Raw genomic sequence first — 20,729 nt, forward strand, 5'->3', positions numbered from 1 at the left:
AGGTGTTTGCTAATTGCTGCTAGCTAGTCTGAAGGAGCTGCGTGGGGGAGGCGCAAACTCAAACTCTGAAACTGCAGCCCAGTGGAGGAGCTTCATCCTCGAAGGCGGAGTTAAGTCCAACCAGGCATTTTGTACAACCAAATGGTTGCCATGGCGATTAAAGGATTTCTCAAACATGAATGAAAGAATCAATTCAACACTACCAGGATACTGCCCCATAAAGCCTTTTCCAAGAGCTTTTACCCCTGCTGGTCTTTCCGACTTTAGACCTAAAGGGAGCGATACTGAGCTGGCTTCCTACAGTTTAAAAACACATTTCTGGTATTTTCTCTCCAGAAATTTGGCTCAATTATTGTTACCTTGTAGTTAAAGAGTACTGATTTATACAAATTCAGATCAAAGAGTTTCTCCTTAAAATATGTAGTGTTTAGGGCTGGGCAATAAAAAAAAATAAATAAATAAAAAAAATCTCCCCATTTTTTATATATCAAATTTGATTTTCTAATTTTTTTTCTGCACTTCTTTTCCTTAAAAGAAAAAGAAAAATGAAATTCAGGTCAACTAATCTTTTCTTTGTGTTGGTCTTTCACATTAAATTCCAACTGAATATGTTTACCTTTGTGGTTGCAATGTGACAAAATTTGGAAGAGATGTATGAATACTTTTGAAATCCACTGCATTTCCTTTTCTTACTTTAGTAGACACTAATTTTAGCTGCAGTTTCTGCATTTTCTTGTGTCAGGTTTTCGAAACGACACTTGTAAGTTTGTTTTCCTCGTTATGTTCACAAAGTGTGAAATAACACAATAACAAAAGCAACAACAACAAAAAAAATGTCAGGTAGCCTTAATTACATAATCCATTTAAACAACTAACTGAAACAGATCATTTTCTATGCACTTCTTTAAATGTTAAAACTTGTTATATGTGGAGTTTTAAAGCTCTATACAAACCTAATGAAGCTAAAGCAATCTCTATCTAATAAGTATAAAGGGGGGTAAAAAAAGCATCTCCGAAAACACAAGTTAATATCATTTTACACTATGATGATATAATGAGCGAGCCAGTTATACATCCAGGATAAATGGAGTGAGCAGCTGCCACTGTTTGATCCAAATTCGGCTGTAATGCGTAACATGATTAGCGCCGCACAGTTAGGAATCAAGCCAGCCTCTGGGAAATCTGCGACAGTCTTCCAATTCCAGGATGGGCTTCCGGAGGGCCGAACTCCGAAACACGATGTGTCTTAAACAGAGGAGGAGAAGGAACACCGAGCAAATTTTGTTTTCTAAATTTACAGCATGTACCCAGGCAGAGGTAGTCCGCGTTTTTACAACCCGGGAGAATGGCATGCACTTCAAATATTGGAGGGAAAACTGTCATAACGGCAACCGTAGAGTACCTTGTTATTGTGACTCCAAAATTTCATTTCATTTCGGTAGCAGAAATGAAAAGGCTCAGTAGATAAACTGTGTTACATTAGAGGCAATCTGGTTGCCTTCCTAACATGCGCCGATGCATAATTTAGGAAATTGACTTGGACGTTTTTACGTGGCTCTCATCATTATCACATTCCATATTTTTATGTGCATTAGAGGTTTAATTTCTGTTGTTTTTTCTTTTGTTTTTTTGAGCTTCTATTAATAAAAGGTCAGGAACTCTAACCTGATTTAGGAATATTCATTTTTGACATATTAACTTTGATCAAACTTTACATCTTTTGGTTTTAAAGCATTTTTTCATTTAATAAAGAAAAATCCTATTGTTAATTTTGTTAAAATAAGCAAATTTGCTTAATATCACTTGTGTGGCTCTAAACACATTTTGTTCAGCTGGACCAAATGGCCCTCGGGGTTATAACGATTGCTGTCACACTTGAAATAAAAAGTTAAATAACTTATAAAGAACAAAGATCTTAATCTATTCCTGCCCCAAACACGCAGAAAATAAATTGTAGCAGAAACACTTGCTAGCTTCCAACACGTATCGCTGAGCTAGGGAGCTAAATTGCAAATAGAGCTGAGACGTAAAAAATTGGGGCTTGTTTGAATTCCTTATTATCTCATTTGTCAGATAATAAAACAATGGAACTGATCTGAGCAGAGAAATAAAAGTTCTCCACTAAAATATCCAGAGATGAAAAACGAAACTGCTCTAAACATATTTTAATGGCCGCCCCACTCATGGTTTAGTAACTGCCGTTACAGAGAGTCATTTAGAATAATTAAAAAAAAATTATACCACTTATTAATAATTAAGTGATAAATCTGTTAAATGTAAAAAGCACTTTTGCAGGTTAATATTTCTTATTCCAATTTTTGCTTTTATATCAATTCCTTCAACTATTTTGTTATTAAAATTGTCTCTTTTGGAATTGTTAGAAAATACAAAAACATAAACAACATTAAAACATCCTGGAAAAAAATGGAGCACGGGTGTCTCCATTTTTCTGCACAGGAAGTATAGCTGAATGGCTCCCCCTCCTGCTGGACTGTGGCAACTGCAGACAGAAGAAACAAGACGAAGTCTACAGTTGGGGAAAATAAAAAAAGAAATGCTGAACGGCTCAGAGGAAGTCGGATAATAATTGGACTGGAGCAGACCGTAGAAAAGGGAAAAGGGTGTGTGTGAGAGAGAGAGCAGGGAGGAGAGAGGGCGAGAGGGAAAGAGGGCAGGGAACTAGGGTTGGGGTGGGGGGGGGCCCACAGGGACATAAGGGGAATACAAAAGACGTGTGTTTAAGACAACATGAAAGCAGATGGTTCACAAACGGAGATATTGCAACGCGGGATGTGTGTAAAGACGTGATCAGAAGCAATCTGGACGAGGGAAAATAACTATACTCACGTTGGATTGCACGAAACCGTGGGCCGAAAGACGGCGAGGAGCCCGAACCCAAATCCGGAGAGTTCCGCCTCTTTTCCAGGCCTGGGGATGCTTGCACTGTAATTTTATGGATGAAATCTGCACACACACACACACACACAAATAAAAAAAAAAATCACAAAACAGCTTTTTAAGACAAATTCATGCTGCTGTTTGAAAGGTTGCAACATATTTTTTATCTGCCCGTTTCCTTAAGAATGTCAACAATTTCAGCTGATTTCCAACAGATTTCAGCTGCATTATTTTACACTACTCATTGAATATTTGGCTTTTCTGCTTTTAAAAACTCATACTTAATTAAAAATGTTACAATACTGCATGACAACTCAGCAGAGATGATCAAATGGAAAAAAAAACAAAAAAAAAACTCATCCAAGAGTCGGAGTCAACTAACTAGTGAGGCACAACAGTTTGTTAACAGCAAGAAGCAGCAATTCAAGGCGCTGTGGGTTTTTGGATAGAAATCATAACTGAAAGACTTGTTGCTATTCTTAAATAATGTAAAAATAATAATTTACTGCCAACAAATACCAAGCTATGTTGTACCTAGTTTACTAAGTAGTTGGTGGAGTAAATGGTAAAAGGAGCTTTAGCTTTGACCACTCAAAGCGCTTTACACTAGAGTCACATTCACCCATTCGCACTCACAAACGCTCACACATTTATACACCGATATGCAGCTCGGTAGGCAATTTGGGGTTAAGTGCCTTACCCAAGGGCACATCAACATCAGGTAGGAGGAACCTACAACCTTCCGATCGCAAGACGACTACACTACCCACACAGCCACAGTCGCCCCAATTTATTTTTAAAGTTTTTAAAGCCAATTTAAAAGCTGCTTGGTAAAAAAAATATAAGTACTCTGAAGGTAAAAAGTTTGGATTCAAATATGTTCACATCCAGTTTCAGGGCTCCTGTCCTGAGACCTTCAGATTGAGGAAGTTCATTCATTAAGAGGGTTTATTTGCTCTGACTCATGTTCGTCATTATATTCATTGAAACAATTATTCACAAAGCAGACCAGAAATCCTACAATTACTGGAGTGAATTCAAGCGTCGCGACTAACAGTTATTTTCCTGTGGATACCTTCAACATGTAGTAATAAGAGGGATCGAGACAAATATGAAAAACAAGCTACACAAAGCAGCAAAAAATGAAATAATGTTACTCTGTAAAAGAGAAATGAAATTAGTTACAAAACAAAAGGTCAAGAGAAGATGGTAGAAACAGTGTTGGCATAATGTGGAAAATTGACCATATGATTATGATTTGGTCATACTGGGTTAAAGAATATATTATTTAAATTGGGGAAACATGCTACAGGGAAACATGACTTCTGTTTTTGAGATGAGACAGTGGAGCATATTTTATAGTTCTACACCACATATAATGTTGAGAGAATGGGACTGGGACGTAATTTAAGACAGTAAATACCAGCTGGACGTGCAGGAACCTTTGGACTAAGTCTGTAGTTCAAAAATGTTGCTATTTTTTGTTACAGTATCTAACAATTAAATGTATTTAAAACATTTTTGAGAATACATAAAACTACATACAGTTTCACATGTTGTGTTTGAAACGAATTACTTTAAGTCAAAAGTGCAAGAGGAACACAAGCAGAACAAACGCACAACAACAACAAGTGCCACGGACAGGAAATGAAAAAGCGAAAATAATAAAAGGGTTCGGCGCGATACGGCTCGCAGGAAAACAAAAACACCGACTTTAGGGGAAGGGAAGGTATCTAAAAAGAAAGAGCCAAAGGCATTGACTGGAAGCGGCAAAGTGAGAGAGGCCAGTATGTCTATGGACAGGAAGTGTTGAGGCGTGGTTGGCTCACGCTCCCCTCTCATCAACCCCTACACCCCCACCCACCACCACCGCCGCCGCCACTGCCGCATCACCGCCCTGCTGCTGCCGCTGCTGCTGGGAAAAGGGCTGACCACGACACACAAACACACTGACAGGCACACACAGACGGTGCATTTACGCATGCATGCTCGGCCCAAAATACACTCAGACTCGCATTGAAGCACTGGATGGGAACTGCTGCTGGCTGCGTGACTCTGCCACAGCAGAGGACACATCAGCCGAGGCGGTCAGGTGTGAATACGGGAGAAAACTAGGGGTGCGCCGATAAATTGGCCCCAGATTTCCTTCATTTTGGGAGACCAGTGATCGGCCGATACTTAAAAATGAAGTCGATCTTACCCACCAATCTTATCTGCCTGAGCAAAGGTATAAACATCAACCACTGTCTTCTTTTGCCCTGGCATGACAGAGGTTTGACTGACGGACCTAATTGTCTGAGGTTAACAATAGTCACCCCACTGTTGCCAACTCAGCAACTTTCTTGGTACAATTTGTAGCATTTCAGACAAAAAAACGACTATTGGCCAAAATTGAATTTGGTAGGTCAGGGTTCCTTAAAGATCAGTAGTCGGCCTGAAAACAGCAATCGGTGAACCCAGTGTGATATAAGCCTGGCGGGCCTCCAGGCTATACTTGGTTAAACATTGTTTGATCATTTTAAATAGAGTTTTTTTATAGAACAAGTAACAGTGACAGTAAGGACGGATTAAGCTAGGTTTATAGTTGAAGCACTGATCTGGACACGAAGGGGTGCGCACCAATCACACCATCCCTGGACCTGCTCATGCGCTTCCGAACTTTTGTAACTTTTTAACATTTATTAACACAAAAACACGTTGGGCTGCTGGTGAACAGCTCTAATGCCCTTAGCAGTGGGCTTAGCAAGGTTTCTAGAGAAAACCGCTGCTCAAAGCGATCAACACATTGTTGGGACAGTCATGGTTTCTAATCATGACCGCTCACCAGATCAACGCTTAGACATGTCAGACAAGCAAATAAAAACCTTATTTGCAGTGTGATTCAAAGTTTGAAGCTTGTTTGAATAAAACCGAGCTCTAAAAGCCAAAAAGCTAAAGGAGACAGAAATACCTTGTGGCATGCTGATCTTCTCGCCGTTCTTGCTCTTGAGCTTGTGCTTCTTGAAGGTGCCCTTGCGCTTCTTGACGTTGGGTTTCTCCTGGTTCTGGTTTAGGTGGAGGATGAGGAGGCTGAGCTCGCGTTCGAACACGTCCTGCTCCCACTGGGCCAGCTGCTGCTCGCGCTGCCGCAGGAACTCTTCGTGGGACTTCTGCTCCAGAGCCGCTCGCTTCAGCTCCTCTTCGCGGCACCGCAGCTCCTGATGGAGGAGGAAACGCATTGCCGCATCGTTAGGGGCATTCTGCAGGCTATACAGCTTCAGGAGGGCAATGGGCACGCACTGGATTTTATTTAGGGGCATCAGTGTAATGCCACACTTCCAAAGTTGTCTGAAAGTAACATCATTTTGCTTCACATTTATACACCGATTAAGGCCCCTGTCTAACTGCCCTGTTGGTGTAGTTTTTCCCGTATTTATATATTGAATGTCACTTTGAATTATTTGTGGAAAATTCACCTTTTGTGGATTTTGTCTGTAGGGCATATCTAAAAACATTTTTAAAAAAGCTGAAATAACTAGCCGTAAAGCTACTTGATGCGCTATTAGCCAATGTTTGCTAAGCAGCCAAATGCTAAGTTCAGTATCTTTACTTTAACAGTTCAATGTTATTTTTATTGGTGCCTCAATATGTTTTATTTGTATAATATTCATTTTAGAAATGTTTTTTTTTTTTACGTTCAGTACTTTTTCTTTGTACTCCGGCAGCCAAGCAACAATATTTCATTGCCAAATTCACAATTTAATAGACATAGTTTCACTAAAGAGCACACAATAACATATATTTACTTCTAGGAGCTTACACTACACATGGTGTACCTCTATTGATATACATTTACTTTACAAGTACCACTGACCTAGCTTGAATAAGATTTAACTTCATAATGTTGCCCAGCTTTTCATCATTGCTCTTCCCCAGACCAGAGAAAACAACAAGTAAAGCTTTTAAACTCTTTCTACCTCTCCTTCTGGACTACTGTTGTTAGGAACGGTCTGAAAAACAACCTGAGCTCCCAATAAACAACGGCTTTACAGCCTCCAATATATCCAGAGGTAACGTGTGTTCTTCATAAAGCCCAGCAACAACTTTACCGGCTTAAATCGGAGCTAGCTTTTGCTCGATGGCGCTCACATTAAAATGCCAGCTCAGAGGAGCAGAAATATGCGCCGTTCCGCCAGTAAACGTTCAAGGCGAGGCCCGTTAAACACCAGTCCGAGAGCTCGCGCAGAGGCCATCATTTTTAGGTTTCATTTGATGTTTTCAGCTCAAAATACAACAAATAACCGACGCTTCAATCATGAGAAGAGCTGCCTGTCTCAAAGGAGTCGTGTGACTTACCAAAACATCTGTATAAAAAGAAACGGTGGAGCTGAAAAGGGAATGTAGTAAAAGACGAAAAAAATAAAAGGTTTGATATGTGAACCGTAATATGGCTGACACTTCTGTCCTGACAGAGAAAGTCCAGTAGGACTTTCAGGTTTCAACACATGGAAATAAAATATTTCCACAACTGAAGAGAATATTGTCAATAGAAAGGCAGCAAATTTATTACCAAAATGACATAAGCTGCAAGACACATTTGTAGATTCTAGTCAGGTTTTGTTCCATTACTTGATATTTACACTAAAATATTTCCTGTAGCAGACTTTTTAAACCAAGGGTCTCATTTTTTCAGTCTTCTTCAGAGAGTCTGATTGATATGATTGATTTCAGCACATATAAATATACTCTCATCAACAAACTGCATTTTTGTACTACATATTTAGGCTTAGCTGGGTTCTCAGTAGGGCTGCTAGTAATGACAGTGATGTGACCTGCAATAAGTAGGAAACTCAAAAATGTTAATGTCTTTCTACTTTAGGTACACGAGTAACTCCTCCAAAGTGCTTGCTGTGCTAATAAGATTAATTAATTAATAATTAATAAGAGTGCCCCTTTGGCTTTTATACTGCAGTTCTTATTTTGAACAGTAGATGGCATTTCAGGCAAAATCTGCTCAAATTCAATAACAGGCAGTAGAGGAAGAGTCTCTACAGGAAATGCATTGCTAATGCTGACTACAAAGTTTGGCCTACAAAACGTTAGGCCAAACTTTTCCTTAAAAAGTAACAAAATGTTACTTTTTAACTATTTTTACTAGGGTTTTTTCTGGGGGGTTTTATGCATAATTTTGTGGTAAATATTCAGCCATAAAATCAACATATTTTTAGACTATTCTTTGTCGTTCTTATTTGCTGAACACATGTGCTTTTGTCACGACATCCTGAAATGGAAAGTACACACCAGGTAACATAAAAATTCATAAGGCCGGATATGGCAACTATCCACCATATTGTTTTAGTCATTTATATGTAGGAATCCAGAAAAAATTCTAGATTGTGAATCAATGTGCCTAATCCAGAAGGGCAGATCTAATCAGTCCAATTCTATACTTTATATCCTGAGTGATGTCATCCCTTATTATTTATCTTACATCCATTTAGAGTTCCTAATTGCACTTTCTGTACCATTTAAAAGGTTTGTTGCAGTTTATTTTTACATGTCTGACTAAGGTAGAACACCTATTTTTATCAGTTTCAGTTTCTTTATTATTTATTTTACATTAGCTGTTCTGATCCTAACTGCACTGACTGAACAAATTAAAATTGTGTTGTTTTTACAAGTTTGACCAAGCTTGTGAAGTTGTTGGTGGGTTTAAGTTCTTTACTGGTGCGGTAACTCAGTACATTTATGTCTGTGTTTAAAATGACAAAAATAAACTTTTTTAGTCATTTCAGCACTGCTTTTTGTATCGCATCAGAATCGAACGATACTAAACCTCAGATATCAGTATCGGTATTGAAAGGAGAAAAAATGGATTGGTGGCTTCAAAAGGCCAACTGTTCTTCCCATCATTATGATGTAGCATCATAATGAGGTACATCATAATGTCTCAGCTAGGCGCTAGCTGAAGTCTCCGCCAACCTCTTACCTTCTCTTTGGCCCGCAGTTCGTCAAACATGTCCTGGATCTCCAGCTTCCAGTCATCCTGTAGCGAGTGAAACGACTCTTGTGGCATCTCCTCCTTCACCTGCTGCTCCAGGGCGGTCAGCTGCGTAAGGATGGAGCCGAAGTCGGGCCGTCGGTGAGGGTCCTGGTCCCAGCATTCTGTCACACACAGACAGGCAAGCGTGTCCGTAACAAACTGTATCGCACATTAATGCCCAGAAGACAAACAGAAACGCCGATAACCCTGAGAACACCAGATCTGTGTTTGACCTCGGCTCGTTGCAGCTGCCTCCTGAAGACGGTAGAGAGAACCTGACAGATTCAGTAGTTCCCAGAACGGTTTCACTTCTTTTCCTCCAGAAATGAGGAAGTCGCTCGCTCATAACGCTTCGACTCAGCAGCCGTCAGATCGGATTTTTACGACTTAAATTAGGCCCGGTGACTCATTGAGACGGCTGGTTCTGCACCGGAGAATGTTTAATGGAGATCCTGCCGTGCCTGTGACTTTTATTTACATGCGATCCAGGCGTTTATGCCAGCCGATTCCACGGATTAGCTGATCTGTTATTGAGAGGGTTCTGCCTAATTAACCTGCTTCGGGGGAGTTTGGCATCATTTGCTGTAAAACTTTGGGCACGGTAATAATAAAACAAATCCTTTAATTAAACAATCATCTGGGGGCAAACAGTGACTTAGGGTTGTTGTTTTTTTCTTCAATAAAGAAAGATGAAAAATAAAGCATAAAAAAGTATATTATACCAAAATATTCAAGTATTTTTTCCGTTGAACAAGAGAAGAAAAAATTGCACAAGCCATATCCAGAACACACTTCCTCTTATTTAAAAAGAAACACATTGATGAATCTGTTTTCTCTCTTTTAAGTGCAGCTTTGTGGAAATGACAAAAAAAATTATTATGCGATTGCTGCAATGATGAATCAACCTCAAACAACCAAACGGGGAAAAAAGCCCACCTGACATGAGCTGAGCGAAGGGTTCGGGGCAGGTGGAAGGGATGGGCAGGGTCAGCTTGTTGACGGCGACTCCATAGGCGACGGCAAGACCATCAATCCCTTTGTAGGGGGCCTCCCCTGTTAGCAGCTCCCACAGCAGGACACCGTAGCTGGAAATGGGGAAAAAAGAAAACTACGGTTTGCTCAGAACAAAGATGGACCATAAAAAGAAAAAAAAAGCAGAACGGGTGCACTGATTGCAGGTTTCTGGCTGATTGACAATTACGGGGTTCAGATTTTGGCTGATACTGTTTTGGGGTTATTTTTGTCTGAAATGTTGCTAAATATAGTAGGTAAGATCAGTGGATAAGATCAGTTTTACATGCAATCGGCCGATTACTGATCTCCCAAAATTAAGAAAATCTGGGCTGATTTATCAGTGCACCACAAAAGAAAAGAGCAAAACTCACAAGAATTGTAGAAAATATCTCCTTCAAAAATTCTTAGTTATAAAACAGATATTTGTAGATTAGTAGAGAGACTAATTCTCTCTCTTTCATCTTTGTTGTTCTGATGGAGGCCTCAGATACTGACACTTTCTGATGTAAGCAAAACCTATTAAAATCAAAAAATATTCTGCATATTTTATTGTGAAGCATTTATATAATTGTGAAGTGGAAGAAAATGTTCTTTGGAAATAAAAACAAAAACTAAAAAAGAAAAAGTGGCATTGTTTTCACTTCTAATACCACTAAATAAATGATAAGATAAATAATAAAATAAATGTGAAATTATATACAACTTCTTTTTTTATCTCAGATTTTCAATAAAATAATTTACATTCTTCACATTTTCTTTTTCCAAAATTCCCCCTCCCTTTTCTTATTCTTTTTTTTAACCAGAACTTTAACATTACCTAGTTTCTGTAAATAAACATTAATAAAGACGTTTCATGAACATCCGATAAATTATAATCCCACTGTAGCACATAAAGGCCACAGGGAAAAGCAAAACGAGTCCTTGGAAAATCCTGCTCGACAACAATTCCAGCGCAACAGGAAGAGCCTGTGACCCGATAAATACTACGGCTGAAACAGGAAGTGAGGTTGTAGTCCATGGTGTACATGGAGTGGGAGGAGACTGGCAGATGTAATACGACTCCTGGTTCAACGACTACGGTGCTTCTATCTTGAAAGAGAAACTGCTGAAAGATAAGATGAACAAAAAAAACAACAAAAAAAAAACGATAGGCTGACCGTTCTCCACACAAACAAAGCTGTGTGGAGGAAGCAGCTGACTCATGCTCAGACCTGACCCACTCAGAGCCAAAACAAACTGTAGGATTGGTTCTTATTAAAGAGAAAAATAACAGAAAAATACAACAAATAGACAAGTGACATAAGAAACTAATTAAGTGTTTAAAAAAAGGCTGCAGCTTACTTAATTTATAAAGATGTTTACATGAATAATGACTAATGGCATTACTGAGAAAGCATTTAAAAGCATTAAAACCTCTCTACTATTTTAGGCATCATCTGTGTCATATTTATAGGTCTATTCCCTTTTTAACAGTACATCTTAAATGGTTATTTAGGTTACTTAGACTGTTAGCTTCTGCGGTGTGCCGAAACATATTTGATGTTTGACCAATTAAAATAGGCAGTTAGAAGCACCTTTAGAAAACTTTTAGGTGTTAAGGTATTACAGTCATTGGCAAATTCTAAGGGTCCACTGTGTAACAAATGGCAATAGTCATCGCAACATCAGTGTGTGCAAATCTCAAAGGCTTGCATGAGCGCAGAACATTTCAATCGTCGGTATATTTGTTGACAATGTATTCAACCAGCTGGACATACACCAGCTTAATCACGTATGATTTTAATTGCGTTTCTTATTTAATGGAAACACTGCAATTGCGAAATTGTGGGGGGGTTTTCTTTTTCCCCCAACATTAGCAGAAAATACACAAAGTTTTGTGCACATTTGTAATGGAAACGCAGCCATTGTGAGAGAATCTGATCACTGATCACGTGTAAACAAACGTGTTACGGTTTCACTGAAAACCAGCTCAGTGTAAACAAGGCCTTATGTTTTAAGTGGCAGAGATACAACAGTTCACATAGAGAAAGAAAAAACTAATTTTCATCAGCATCCCAATTAAACATTTTCCTGATATCACGATGCCCTGAAGAGGTTGAACCAAACCTGCAGTCAAATGGAGCAATCAGTCACTAAAAACAGAACATGAGTTACACCTAACTATTCGATGACAGTGTGACACAGCATGTATTTTAGTCCCAAGCAGCACACAATCTGATAACAGCATAGGCACTGGGCTCGCTCTTGTGCAACCGTGATAAAACCCTATCATGACAAACTGATGCAATGGAGCATCATGCTGGATGAACCACATGCTTACAAAGCGCCAACAAGTCACGCATGATGATCACAAACAGACAAACAGGGGGAGTTTCTTTTTTTGTTTTTGAGCGCGCACAAAGGCTTCAGCACTGTGTCTTCAGAAGACGAAGCGTGGCGTAGAGGACTTGGATCACCCACACCGTCAATTAGCCCTCGGCCGGCCCTGACTGAGCGCACTCTGCGGGCCCCGCTGTGAGGAGAGCACAGGGCCGCCGCCTTTTTGTTTTTAATTTAGTCCCTTAATTACAACTTCCACATGCTGTGTGACTGCGCAGAAAGAAAGAAAGAAAGAAAGAAAGAAAGAAAGAAAGAAAGAAAGAAAGAAAGAAAGAAAGAAAGAAAGAAAGAAAGAAAGAAAGAAAGAAAAAAAAAAAAAAACGGCCTCGTCGGCTTGCACCCAGAGGCGACCGTCGGGTTCCGCTCCAAAAATCTGGAGACGAGCAGCCGAGGACAGATGAGAAAGAATAAGAGAACAAAGATCGGCCTTCGTTTTTTTGGTTTTTTTCCCCAAAGAAAGGCTGTTTCTTACTTTGCTCTGCAAATGCAGACGTGTCGCCCCGTTCTCTCGCTGTTCGTGTTAAGACAGCAAGAAAGAAACGGTGGATAAACTAAAAGAAAATGGGGTAAAACTGTAAACTTAGACTAATTAGGGGTTTTCTTTGATAGCTCCAGCACATCGAGATTCTGCTTAGACGTTCATTTGAATGTGTCCTAAGAAAGCACAGAGAGGATAGGGTGACAATTAAAGCAAAGCATATGAAAGTAGAAGTTTAATCTCGGCAAACAAATCTTGAGAATGACTCATCGATTTACAAAACTACAAATCTTTCTTCATACTGCCAAGATGAAGACTTTGTGTTTACGTCCATCCAGATTCCAGTTCTAAAACACCACTTTAAGAAATCTCAGTCATTACGATAAACCCTAAAACCATAATCAGGGGATTCCGGTTATAGTGTGTAGATGTGGCTCCACACACACACACATATGCACACACCAACACTAAGCTATTCCCAGATAAAGGGCCGCGGTCAGGTCTGGTGTGAGGCCTCCTTCTCTGTCTATAGCAGAGACAATGGGACAGTGTGCAGTACACATGTCTCACAACAAAGCACAGAGCAGGCCTTTGAAGGGAACGCCGTCACATGGTCACGGTGGCCTTGTTGCAATCCATCACCCTGCCTCTCCTTCTCTTCATCAACAAGTCTCCAATTACAACTTCTATCTTTTTTTTTCTCCTCCTACCAAACCAACTCCACTAGTTCAAGCTCTACAGATGATTGAAAACCATCTGTTGGACACAAACGAAAACTTGCAAGCCCCTTCGACACTGGGACATGCTAGCATACGCCTCGCAAAAAGTATACAAAGTATCCATTGGAAATTAAACATTTTTAAAATTTTTGTCAAACTACAAACACAAAACGTGAAAACCCGCCAGGCTAATGCTAGTTTAATAACTGCGCCTCTGCACGTTGTAGCAGCGCCAGCGCCTCTGAACTTTTGTTAATTTTTGGGAGAATACTGCACCAACGTACACATGAACTATAAAAGCCACAATACTTTTAAAAGCACAGTTATATGACTCAGTCTGCACTGTAAGAACACAAAATCTTACCAGGTACTTTTGGTTTGGTTTTTAGTGCGAATACCTTAGAACACATTAAATAAGACAAAACTAACTAATAACTTTTTAGCAAGATATTGGAGCTTATTTTAACTCAGTAATTCCTTAACGTTCATGAATACGAACTAGTACCACTGGCAGTTTATTTCACTTTTGGGAATAAAAAAAAAGTAAAGTTCCAGTAGAACTTGTACATCATCAATATTACAAAAAATATTTTGATAAAGCAAACTGCTATTATCTTTCTGAAAAGTTGTTAGTTATGTCTTATGTCAAGTGTACCAAGATATTTGGACAATAAAATGGTGTCCTTAAGCCTGAAAGTCTCCTAAAACATTCTTCCTGTCATTAAGCCAAACATAAAATTTCTCCCCAAGAGGAGTGGATGTGATGTTTCAACCATAAGTGTGACCATGCTCACCTCCAAACATCGCTGCCCTTGGAGAAGGTGGAGGACTTGATGACCTCCGGGGCCATCCAGGCGTAGGTTCCGGCCGTGCTCATCTTTGTGGTCTTGTGCCACTCCCTCGCCAGGCCAAAGTCAGTGATCTTCAACGTCAGCCCCTCCATGCATTCGTTCTCTATGGGCTGAGCCAGCAGGACTGCAAAACACCAGGACGGGTAGGGAGGAAAAGGAAGGAAGAAAAAAAATGGTTTGTGTTAGACAGAGGCATCGTGATCTTACATTTTGATAAAACAACTTTAGAGTGATTTTGTCCCGTAACAGCAGATAAAAATCAAATCTGACTGAGATTATCCTTCAGAACAAGGATTCTCGGTTTCTTTCTCACTTCCTCTTCCTCTTCTTTTCAGCCCACTATGATCCAGTCACACACATTTAAGCAATTCCTGCGTCACACTTCACTTTCCTGTTGTAAATATATTCGTCTTCGCCCGCCAAAACTCGTCAGCGCTCCTGTACATGGAGCGAGGTGCTTCCATTGTAAGCATTGAAAATACAATGCTTACAATGCTATGCTAGTCACACAAAGAGGAAAAACATATTCAAAATTAACTTGCAGAATTCAGAAGATTTCTGGAACATAAATATTTTTATTTACATATGGACACTGGGCAGTGAATTTAATTCCAATGTTTTGTGTTGTGTATTGCAATGAGCATAAAAAGGATGTCATTACAAAATTACCCATTTATTTTTGGTTGTAAATCTATGATTTCATGCTGTCAAAACCTTGTAACCTTAAGTTTCTGAAAATAAAACTTAACGATAGCAAAGCAATTTTATTTAAAAATAACCACAGCTGCACATAACAGCAAACTATTAAGATATGACATAAAAGATTAAACAACAAATCAAGCAAACAAGGTCACGCAAAGTCTCATCACCTTTTGAATGCCAAAGAATTTAAAAAAATTGGTTTTAGGAAGAATTTTAAAAGCAGAATAAAAAAACTCTCTTCTTCATTAAAATGATTATATCACAGTTGAGGCCTTGTCCACCGTCAGCTAATCAACCAACTTTGATTAACAGGGGTTTTTTTTAAGTTTAAGAAAATTCAAATTATGCACTACGTTCTGATGAATAAATGGGAATAATCTTGTAATGCATTCATTTTAAAAACCTCTATCATCAGCAATACTTATTTTCCTTTAAAAAAAACATACTAAAAAAAAATCATAAAACCAGTCAAAGTAATAATAGCAGGTCAGAAAAAGAAATTTTTAATTTCTATTGATCATTGTATTATTTTTGGGGTTTATTCTGTTCCTGTGTTTGGTCCATGATGTTTCCAGTCCCTACAATATGCTTCAAAGAGACAATGTCAAGATGATATTCTCAGAGGTTAGCCTTTTTCTTTTTAAGCAATCACAATAAAAAGATGGCTCTTGTTAAAAACTAAATGTGTCTAACATTGACAGCTGTTTTAACCCAGAAAGTGCTCCGCCTACTTGGGCTCAGAAGGTTTTGCTGCCTGGACAGATCTGGCTGTTTGGGCTTAGAAAGCTTCAATACTACGGACAAGCTTTAAAACTCTCAGCTCGTTGAATAAAGACTCACAAAAAAGACCCTCAAACACAGGGTTTTCTCTTAAGCAACAGTTATTTTGAAACTCTGGGAGAGATAAGGACGGTGTTGAAGAATTCATCCCAAAGGACAAAATGATAGATTTAGAAGGAGAGCACAAACACGAATGTCAACATTACAATCAGGATCCTTGACCCGGGTCTGCTTTGCACTAGAAACTGATGACTGAGTCATAGTTAATAAATTAAAACTTTAGGTGCAAAGCTACAAGCTAAGGTCTAAACTTAGTAAGATTAAGCGTGTTTTCCTAAAGCAACCCACACTGTGTGTGTGTGTGGGGGGAGGGGGGGGTTAGTGGCAGGTCAGGCCCACTGATCTGCTTGTTTCCTTTACAACAACTACTTTAATGAATCAGAACATACTGCATCCGATTTCCGGTAAGCTTCGTAGCACTGAACTGGCGTGTTAACATACGTCATGGACAAAAAGGTTAGCGAGTGGGTAAAATTTAAATCTACAGTAAGCAATCATTTCTCAATAACAGAGCTCAGACCCTCTGTATGAAGCAAAACGTAGAACAAGGGGCTCCTTTTCACCAGACTAACACAACAGCATTAAAAACTGTAAATCTGCAACCATCATGATCCATGTTTAGTCAACTGTCAGCTTGTCCAACACCAAAGCAAGCAAAGGGACGCAGAGCTGATCCTTGATGTTCTGCCTCCTACAGCACACCTGTCTCACGCCTCTTATGCGTGTCCTGCACCACAATAAAACTTCTCTGCCACTACAGACCTCCTCATGCAATATCACAACTCCTCCATTGGCACCCGGTCATACTCTTTCTATACATCAACAAGATCTAAAATCTTGTCTGACAACATCCAAGATCAACAAGATCCAGCTCCCTCTGGCCTTCTCTGTACTTCTACATCAACAGCCCTAAAGCAAAAGTTGCATCTGTAGTACTCTTTCAGAGGCAATGTTTGCCTTACGGATTGCTTTTCAATGTCAGTAAAAAATATCCTACAGGAGACTTGTCCTTAAAGATGTGCCGATGATCAGTGTTGTGCAGTCCTGACAGGGCAAGTCTCAGTAGAGAGAGTCTAACGCTGAGGACGGCGGTTGCTGCTCAACAGTGACGCTGGATCACATGTCTCAGAGCAAGCAAGCGAGTGGCAGTGGTGTCTTTCTTCCTCTTTGCTGACAGACCGGTCATCGTTCAGGGCACGACTTGCTGTCAAACTCACAGAGGAGAAGCAGCAAAGAAAAGTATCACTCATTATAGGGAAGTAGGACTCCAGCTATTTGGAGTCACTTTCCGACTTTCTGCACTTGGCGCCTTTCCCCGCTCCTCCTTCCCTCCCTCCCGTCCCCCACCATTTAGACCTCAATGGAAAAAAAAAAAAAAAAAGAAATCGATTTTGTCCAGACTCTCTTCACACATTAATATGAGTTTCATCTTTTCTCGTTGCATCTCTCGGACTCCCTTTGTGTCCCTTTGTCAGACATCCTGTGCTGCGCCTTGTAGCCCAGAGGCAGAGACTTTGACGTCACAAAGGAATGCATCACAAGAAGTTGTGTTGTCTGCTGTGTTTGTGGGAGCTTTGAGAGGCGATGAAGAGACTTGGGTCTTTCACAATCTAATTTCAAGGCCAATTTATGCACCCTGTCCAGCTGAAGGTGCAAAGGCGGAAGATTAGTGAAGGCTTTCAGTCAGAATAAATCAAGATTTTCCGGTGGAGGGGATGGGGAAAAAAGAAAAGAGGTCTTGATCGTTTAATTCCCATTTGCATCCCCCTTTACATCGGAGTCATGGGTTCTATTGCCCGCTGTTTGGGTTGGGGGAGTACTAAACAGAGTCACCCCACCACCCAGCTTCCACCACAACCCTCGCTTGCCAGGCTGTGTCGTGGATTTTGGCCAATTGGAGTGGCAACACTATACATTAAAAACTGAAAAACATCTTTTTTAAGCCTCGCCCAGTGTTTTCTGAACTTTGAGCATAAAACAAGTTATGTTATTTTTGTAAACACGTGTTAGGAGAGGTCACATGAGTCCAGAGAGACAGACAGGAAGAGATCAGGATGTCAAAGACTGATCACCCAACTGTTGTTTCCTTACAACATCCGGAGGGGGGAAATTTTATTAAAAAAAGAACACTCCTCAGTACACTGGACAGATGGCTTGATGCGGTTCTGACTGTGAAAAAAGTATGTTTTGGTTGGGTTTTTTATGATAAATTAGGACTTAAAATGTTTGTCCGAATAAAAGAAAATCATTGAAGTGAAATCTCTGAGCCCATCTTTCCTTGAAATAAAGAGATTGAGAGAGACAAAAGGATAATTCAGTTTATTTTCTTTCTTATTAGAAAGTCATAAATGACAAAGAAGCACTTTCCACTTTACGATTTTTAGCCGAGTTACCAAAATTTGGAAACCAGAACCATCTTTTTAAATGTTAACAAGCTGGTGTTTTGTGCATGGATGCTTTTCAGCTGAACTGCAGATTCAACTCTTTACAGTACCACCAATCAAAGCAATTGATCTCAATGACTGAGTCTAAGGAGATCAACTCGTTTACTGCTGTGAACGTTTCTAGGAAGTTGTTTACAGTGGCCCAGTGTGTGAGAAAAAGATGCAGCTGAAGAGTTGAGCATGAGTGCACACTGACAAAAAGAAGAAAAAGTGAAGACCAAACCCCAGAGGTGCGCTCTGGTGAGACAGCTGAAGCATCAAAAACGACAGTCGTCCAGTGACTCTAGCAGTACATCCGAGTCTAATCATAAAGTCTCAATAGAGGTGAGAAAGAATCCTCTTATGCTCATCTGTCATTCTGTTCAGTAATATAAAAGCTTGTAAAAAAAAAAAAAAAAAAAAAAAAAGACTACCATTGATGCATCTTAAAAGCGATCCTAATAGCAGGAAGCACGTGGTCTACCTGGTCTCCGAACTAACACGCATGCTTCTGCAACATCCGCGTGCAGCCAAGAGGAGAAGCAAAACACACATGCGAAAGCATTTCAGCAATCTCAGCACACATACACGCCGCATTCTTCCCCCACTTCCTGAGCTGAGAGAGAGAGAGAGAGAGAGAGAGAGAGAGAGAGAGAGAGAGAGAGAGAGAGAGCACGCAAAAGTGCATCCACAGTTCAGCCCTTGTTCACCCCCATCCAGCCCTCCCCACTCCCACCGTGGATGGCGACTGCTGCATTAGTCAGCTGCTTACTGGACGGCATGTGGCAACGCACTGTGTCCAAATCAGCCGTTGACCCAAATAAAAACGAAATGCCGCTGACATCGTCAAATCAGCACGGGGAAGTTTTAAAGTACAAAACAATTCCAAAGGTCCACAGCGAAAGAAACTCCTACCTTTAAGGTGATATTTTCTTTGCAGACAGGATTTCCGAAATTTCAAATGACATGTCCAATATGGGATCATTATACGCTGTTTAAGAGATTCCACCTGCATCCTCTGTTATCTCCCACATTCCTTCCATTTTGGGAAGGTGTGCGTGTTGCTCAGAGTGGTAAACAGAGACAGAAACCTGCCATTTCACAAGTAGGAGGGGTGAGCAACAGCAAGTATCATCAGCAGATCAGTCTTGCCCAGACAGAACATCGTCCTGATTGAGAGGGGAAACCAACAATGTCACCACAGAGAAACACCGTGACACCATCTCCATGGCAACAGGGCCTCTGTTTGGTTACTGTTTGCTGCACGGAAACAAGGGAGCATCAGTTGCAGAAAGGCCTCCTACAAAAACATGGCCCCGCACAAGCTTGGTGTTGCTGACTCAAGCTAATTACCGCTAATTCCTAGAAACACTCCGAGTCAGAGATCCGGCGAGTGTCTTTGGTTAAATGAGCCAGCTGATAAGGCGCAGAAAACCACAAATTCATGATTAAATCTGACTTTAACAAGAGAAGAAAGAAACTTTTAGATCTAAATGTTGAGCTTTTTCTAACGTGATGCACAACCCCTGATCTTTGAGGCAACAATCAGACACCTCTTATTTGAGCAAACACCAATCTTTGAGATACCAGTCCAGCTAAATTTTCCATATGTTACTATTTTTAAGCAACATGTTTGTTTAGCTGCGCTTTGCTGAAAGGGGAGGACTTACCACTTCTTAATTTCTCTTTAGCAAAGCAACAAAGGTATTATTCCCTTTCAAGTCAAGCGACATACCTAGTTTCTTGTTTTCTCTTCAGAAACTCTTGTGTAATTTAGGGTGCTCAAGAGCGGAAACCTGCTGGAATATTTCTCTTGCGCCAGGCTTGCTAGAGTGAGAGGATGAGTTTGCTTTGCTTTATCTATCTGCATTCACTGTTAGATCACAAACTCCCCAATACCTTTTGAACTCATTCAGTCACATATTGTAACAACCCAGTTCCCCTTGTGTGCATCCAAGTCAACTGAGGTCTCGAGTGTTTTTCTTTTTTGGCTTGTATTGTGCAACATCCCTTGAACCATTCAGTCTCTTACAAAAGCACTAATTGCCATTTATAAACCTTGTTCAAAACCATAGTATGAGGCAGCTGCCAAGTTGTTGTACTTGATTATTGTAGGTTAGCCACAGGAGGCCCAAACAGAGCCACATCGCCTCGCTACATAACTCCTCGTTAATGCCGTTTTCCCTTTGTTTTTCTATCTTGATATTGATCTTACTTTCACCATTTATATGTTGTTTGGCAGAGGGGGCGTGTCAGAGGTCCATTGTGACAATTGGAATATTTTTGTGTGCCTCCTGACTGCAGTTGGTGCAAATGTAGTAGAGCTGATCCAAAAGGAAACTTATTTTTCAAAATGCTATAATCCTAAAAGGGAAATATTAGGTGTTTTTATCTTTTTTTAGC

The 20,729-nt window shown here is 40.1% G+C and overlaps 1 protein-coding gene across 1 annotated transcript in view; it reads right to left on the reverse strand.

Annotated features, from left to right (window-relative positions):
• Positions 1–20,729, reverse strand: part of LOC106929113 (mitogen-activated protein kinase kinase kinase 11) — a 54,476-nt gene that overhangs the window by 19,320 nt on the left and 14,427 nt on the right. The window contains exons 2-6 of the mRNA XM_015005791.2: positions 14,305–14,485; positions 9,857–10,005; positions 8,867–9,042; positions 5,849–6,095; positions 2,848–2,964 (exon numbers count right to left, since the gene is read on the reverse strand). Coding sequence (XP_014861277.1) covers positions 2,848–2,964; positions 5,849–6,095; positions 8,867–9,042; positions 9,857–10,005; positions 14,305–14,485 — 870 coding nt within the window. The remainder of the gene's footprint in view (positions 1–2,847; positions 2,965–5,848; positions 6,096–8,866; positions 9,043–9,856; positions 10,006–14,304; positions 14,486–20,729) is intronic.

Source organism: Poecilia mexicana, unplaced genomic scaffold (assembly GCF_051168715.1).
Source record: "Poecilia mexicana isolate PSO_F unplaced genomic scaffold, ASM5116871v1 scaffold_18, whole genome shotgun sequence".
NCBI classification, from domain to species: Eukaryota; Metazoa; Chordata; class Actinopteri; order Cyprinodontiformes; family Poeciliidae; genus Poecilia; species Poecilia mexicana.